Below are 6,440 nucleotides of genomic sequence, written 5' to 3' on the forward strand. Positions count from 1 at the left end.
ATAGGGCGCGTGCGCTTGCCAGACAGACAAAGACATAGAGACAGAAAGCGAGAAATCACCCCCCAAGGGGGGATGGCCACACCGCAATCCCTTCTCCTTCATTCTCCCCTTGGGATCTTGGGCACGCACGCACACGCGCCCAGCGTGAGTTTTAAGCCACCGGGTCCAGGATGCGAACCGCAGTCGACTACGTGGGAGTGCAGCGACATTGCCATTACGCTAACTGCTGGTTCCCAAATACTTTTTTTTTAGAATTTTTTAAATTTAACTTTATTATCATTATTAGTTTTCAGTTTGATCAGAGAGAGACAGAGAAAAGAGGAAGTGAGGAAGCAAGCCACCAGGTCTGAGACTTGAACCGTGGCTGGCCATGTGGGAGTCCAGCGCCTTTAACCACCATGCCACTTGCTGGCCCCGACAAATACTTCTTTTGACAGAGGTCACATGCACTTGCCAGAGACAGAGACAGAGGAGAAAGCACCCCCAATGAGACATGGCCAGGACACACAACCCATTCTCCATTTCTCAGGGAGTTGGAGCACCCACGCACACACCCCTTGGCATTTGATGGGAATACACTGGTAGGGGTGTGGCCACAAATTGACTTTAGAGTTAGAGAGGGGTGGGGTTACCTTAAATACAAGGCATCTAAAACCAGATGAATACTAGGTTTGGAGGGTGGCAGTGCCACCTTGTCCTCAGTCCTGAGTGTGCCTAGGACTGTGAGCAAGTAAGGGGACTCCATTAAAGCACAGTAAATTTGGGGGACACAGGAGGACTCAAGGTGAGTAAACAGGGTTACAAGAGGCCAGTTCACCTGCATTTCCTGGAACCTGGTGTGAATGCTTTGGAAGTAGGTCATAGTAACTCAAGTATGCCATGTTGGATGCCAGTAGGAGAAAGGATGAAGCTGGAATGATGTTCAGGGAGGACTCCAAGGGGTTGGGTGAAGCAGGAAGTGGAAGGGGAGGCGGATGAAACACAGAAGCTCTGCCCCAGCCAGTTCTTACATTCGGGGGATACAGGAGCCACTGCAGGTAAGGTTCGTAGAAATTTAAAAAATGAAGCAGTCTCTTTTATTTTTTTTCAAAGCTAGCAGACTAATCCGGGGACTCCTTTGACATTGTTTGAAGTGGCTACTGATTATTTTTGAGGACTTTAGATTCTGGGACTATGGCTGAATTTCCCTAATCACATTCAAATTAGCTCCCTTATGTCAGTTAAGTTAGTCACCTAATCTGTTTTTAAAGAATGTTAATCTTTTTTCATTGGCCTTATGATTCCTTATTTAACAATTTTTTCTTCATTCATGACAGAGCACATGGGGAAGAGATGGCCCCTCTACCGGGCTTGGTCACATTACAATCCCCTTCCTCCAGTCCTCAGCCCCTGGGTGCTTGAGCTCATGCCCACAGTGCTGGGCGGAGGCAGGGATTCGAACCTTGGTCACTTTGTGGTCACTGGCTTCTCCTGAGCAGCACATTACTGGTTGTCATGGAGCTGGCTCTTTTAATTTCTATACTATTTTGCTTTGCCATTTGTTATTCCTGCACCCTCGAGATCCTAACCACAAATTGGTATTCTTAAAATTTATCTCACATTAAGTACATGTTCCCTCACTTGCCAAAAGTATTTAAAATAGTTCAGTGGAAATTGCCTTAGAAACCAAACTAATGTTCCCCAGCACCAGGGGAACAGGCTTTACTGAAGGAGCTCCTAGATCTTTTGTACTGCTTGCTGGCAGGCTGGCAGTTACACTTAGGAAACCTAATCCTTAACTCGTTGAGAGAGATTCTGGGTGTCCAATCTACAGATTCTGCATTGAAACTAACATTTACTGGGAGATTTCTCTGCCAGCTGTCAAGAGCTTTTCCAAGTAGTTCTACAGTCAAGAATGCAGCTTCTAGGTGAATGAATGGTCAAGTAATAGTCACATTAAATGTGGTCAGGAGAAGGGCTGGGTGATGAAAGATTTTAGCTAACTTGCACGCAACAGCTAGGCTAGTTTCCAAAAACACTGCATAAACTGAATCCAGAAAATGGAACTGTTTTATAGTTAACAGACTTTGGCTATTCAAAGATGCCATCTAATGCACTACGTCCTTAAGTACAGTAGCCAGACAGTGATTTTAAGTGTAATAAATTATTTCCAGGTTGAACATAAGCGAAAGGAAACAACTACTACATCGCAGCTAGAGGCACGGGTCAAACCAACTTAGGAATAGTCAGTTTGAAATTGTTTTAAGAACTGTCAGGACTGACCGAAGACATTTAAGGTAGGCAGAGATGTAATGCTCTGTGAACAGAAGAGCTACAAACACGCTAGCCATATTTTAATTAAAATAGAGTTTATTAGCTTTCTTTTAATATAAACATGAGAAAGAAAAACCACGTAAGTTGTAGCATTCTTTTCAAAATAAAACTGCAATCAATACTTGAATCTCCAAGCTCTGAACTCCATAACAATGTGTTTGTTTTTTGAGGTGGTAGATTGTAATATTTTATATATCATTATTTATCATTTATGTCTCTGTCCTTTAAAAATGACAGAATCTGCAGCACTCAATATGAAGCATTGCTATATTGAGAGAAAGTATTCCTGGCCCAGAAATGCTTTGTTTACAGGCAATACTCCTAGGGTTACATCTGAGAAGGTAGGAGAAAGAGATTTCTTACTCAAGAACACTAAGATTACTTAGTCCCTGTCCTTTAAAGTCTAAAGTAGGGGTTGCTAAAGTTGTTGTGAGTTCCTTCATAAATAGCAGGACATGAAATGGGACACCTTTAGCCAGGTTAACGCATATAAGGCTGTTTCATATCATCTACTGCTCTTAGGGTCCGATTCTTTTTAACTTATTACATGTGAATTAACACTGCTCTTCATAATCTTCCTTCACCGAGTTGAGAGAAAAGAAACTTAGGCGATCAAAGCAGATAAACAGCACAGCCCTGCAAAGTACTACTTCAAAAAGAGGAGGGCACTTCTGTGGAGGTACTAAACATCCCAAAAGTCTAAGTGTAATGTTGAGCTTTGATACTTGCAGAAGTGTAAATGCTACAGACTTACAAGACATCATTTGCAAGTTTAGTTGCATTTCTTTTAAGCTTACTTAGTGTTGTAAGTTATGAATATTAAGCTTTTAATTTTTTCTTTCAGTCAATGTTTGCCAACTTCAGAGGGACTGAAACAAAAAATTAAAAGCTTAATATTAAAAATGTACAAAACCAAGTAAGTTTAAATTACACGTAATTAAATTTGCAAATGATGGTTCAAGGTCTGTAGCATTTAGACTTCTGTTGCCGTAACACTGGAGGGCCCAAGCACACTGTATCAAGGCAAAAACTGGACTACAACTTTGGGACACCTTGTGGCTCTCTGCTCACTATCACTGGACCACCGTGTTGGTTGGCATTATGAAAATATCTGTTTTAATACATTTATTTAACAAATAAAAGAGGAAAGTTGTTTAAAAAAATGAGAAGCACCATTATAGTTCACAAGAAATGCAGCATAGACCCACAGGAGTAGATCATCGGTAACTGATACTTCCTCTGTTTATGACCACAGACTCGCTAAAATGCTAGTACGCAGTGCTTGCAAAGAATAGGAATGACAAGCGTTATCCAGCAGCTTTTTGGTTTGAAATGATTGCCAATAATGACTAGCAGCTTCAGTGATACAGTAAGAAGGAAAAACCCTTCAATATCTAACAATGCTACAGCCTGTTCCTAAGTGGCTTTATGAGTTGTTAGAATCCCATGTTTTAACAATACTGCATTGATTCTAAAGGCATAATGCAGCAATATCAGGGTGGAGAGGGCCAAGAAAAATAGGGAAAACGAAAGTTATATGGTTAGTGTCTTTAAAGTCTAAAAATTTTAAATTATTAATTAAAAAACCTCACAAAGTTCACAGCTGTTAGCCTACATAGTAAGCTAATACCTGTGTGGGTTGGGAGCTTTCGCTTTGGAGTGGTTTTTGTAACTCTGTTTACATTAAAAAGGACAGAAGAGTGTGTTGTTGCATTGACAAGGTCCCATTCTTTCCTATGGAGTGTAATTTTTGTTGTCCATGAGTCTCTTGAATTCAAGGTCTTTCCTTTTGGTGAAAATACTAACGTTGCTGGTTTTTGAGCAGGAGAGGTGCTATTTCTCCAGTCTTTGCAGATGAGGGGTTCACGATGTTATGGCCCCTCACTTCTCTCTCTAAGAGAGGATGGCATTAGAGCGCTGAACACCAATGAAATTATCAGCGCTGAAAGATCTTCTCATAGCAGCTCGACACAAGTCTTTGTATTTGTCTTCACACAATCTGGAAATGGCCTAAGGGAGAGGAAGCCAAACAGAACACAAGACACAATTTAAAAAAAAAGAAGAAGAAGAAGGGTTCCAACCTTATAAAGGCAGCATGGATAAAGCCCACACTCCTTTAGACAGTTCATAGTTAACAACTCTTTTGTCTATCTGAAGTCTACACTGCCAGGTTCTGGGAATGCTACTTCCTGCCAATTGACTAAGATAACATCCTTTCGAGTTATGCTTATATAGCAGGAAAAAAGGGATCTTAATTTTTAAAAATTGGGTTCCTGAAGATGTCAAAGGCACATGGCAGCTCCTAACATCATGTTACCTGCACACATATTCCTTACACGTGATGAGCACACAAGTATGCAGAGTAATCAATGTTTATTTAGATACTCAATTATGGTTATTAAAACTAAATTATGTTAAAAAAGTATATGTTTAAATATACATAAATATATATTTAATTATTTCATTGAACTTTATTTATTTTAATTTGACCAGAGAGGGAATAAGTGAGGGGGGGGGAAGTGAGCAAGCAAGCCGGCAGGTCCAGGACTCGAACCATGCTTGGCCACATGGGAGTCTAGCGCCCTCAACCACCATGCCACCTGCTGGCCCCGAAAAACGTATATTCTAAAGTACTACTGAGGCACTCTAGAAAGTAGTTGTAATTTTGCTGTAAATTCACCAAATCATAAGGCATAAACATTACTTTGCCCCGTGTAAGTTACCATTTCCATTTAAAACCCATACACTTCCTACAGCCAAGATGGAAACTGTACACCCTCCTACATTCTAACAGGTCCCCTGACTTAGCCACTGACACTTTGCCTAATACACTTATGGGACTGAATTGTAATATACAGTGTAAACACTGACAGGAATTTACAAACTGAATAAAAGACAGTCAAGGGTGGTTAAGTGAATTATATATGTAGATGTAATTAGGGATCCAATCACAAATTATTCACATATGACTATGTGGAAGGGGAGAGGTTCAAATGAACAATCGTTAAGAACAGATTAAATCTGATAAAATATTCTGAATCATGGTCACAGAAGAGATGATATCTGTAATTAAAAAAAAAAAAACATGGGTCCTTGTACAAACCATAAAAGACACAGGAAATATGATGCCAAAAGGTTAATAAGCTCTTCATGTGTTTGTTAATTCAAAAGCATCCCAGTTCCCTAATCACTGCTTAATATGCTTCGGTCCCAGATGCTGGCTTTGGTGGCTGACAGAAAAACCCCACTTAGTGACTTCACACCCCTACCTCCAGGTTCTGTGCTCTTTCTTTGCTGAGTGGAGCAAACAGAAAATTCAGGTTGTTGTCATCCGCCAAAGAGCGAAGGTCAAAGTAGTATTTGGCATAAACACTGGCAGGAACATTAATATTAAACTGAAGTAGCTCCAAAAAATGTCTTTCCATCTCATTCCTGGGGGAGAAAGAACACAACAAAACCAATACAGGACAATTTTAGTCAACCGGGCTATCTTCAAAAGTATCATTCTGAGTTACCAGGATGGCTCTGAATTCTGTTTTGAAACAAATAAAGGCTACCCTGCTGGATTAATACCTAATGTTCAAACAAGGTACAGCTATTTGTGGTCCTTTCTGTGTCCCAGCACTTTGAGTTTGGGATGAGGGGAAAAGGTTACGGCCCTCGTGCTGCTGACTCGGGGGCTCTTTCTTCAGAGTTCCATTAGTGCAGCTGTACGATTCAGACTCCACGCTCACTCCCAAGGCCCACTATAGTGATCAGATGAAAGGAGTGATGTATGCTGTTTATTAGCTCTGAAGAACTTGCAGACATTTTCACCGGGCTGATAACAGGAAGGGGCTTATTGAAGTAGAGAAGCACCAACAAAAGAAGTGGGCACATCACCACGGCAACAAATGGATCCATCGAGAGCCACCGCTATTATCTCTGAGGGGGGAAAACTCTTGAGGCAACAAGGATTCATCTCAAATAAATAAATAAATAAGCAGGCTTCACTCGGTGGGGAAGGGAATCCCCTCCCCCTGCCCCAGTGCATAAGGCTATGTCAAAGGGCACAATGCAAGTTTCTGCTCACCTTCACATTATGAAAGTGTGAGCAGTTGTCTCTGTGACGGGGCAGGACACTCTTT

The 6,440-nt window shown here is 41.1% G+C and overlaps 1 protein-coding gene across 3 annotated transcripts in view; it reads right to left on the reverse strand.

The window, feature by feature from the left end:
- Positions 1-2,353: 2,353 nt before the first annotated feature.
- The window catches only part of CCNYL1 (cyclin Y like 1), a 44,895-nt gene continuing 40,808 nt past the window's right edge, over positions 2,354-6,440 (reverse strand). For all 3 annotated transcript variants that reach the window (XM_014584311.2, XM_006142439.2, XM_006142438.2), the window contains 2 exons: positions 5,583-5,745; positions 2,354-4,323 (listed from right to left, as the gene is read on the reverse strand). In XM_014584311.2, the coding sequence (XP_014439797.1) occupies positions 4,207-4,323; positions 5,583-5,745 (280 nt within the window). In that variant the 3' untranslated portion in view covers positions 2,354-4,206. The remainder of the gene's footprint in view (positions 4,324-5,582; positions 5,746-6,440) is intronic.

Source organism: Tupaia chinensis, unplaced genomic scaffold (genome assembly GCF_000334495.1).
Source record: "Tupaia chinensis unplaced genomic scaffold, TupChi_1.0 Scaffold000076_1, whole genome shotgun sequence".
In the NCBI taxonomy this organism is placed as follows: Eukaryota; Metazoa; Chordata; class Mammalia; order Scandentia; family Tupaiidae; genus Tupaia; species Tupaia belangeri.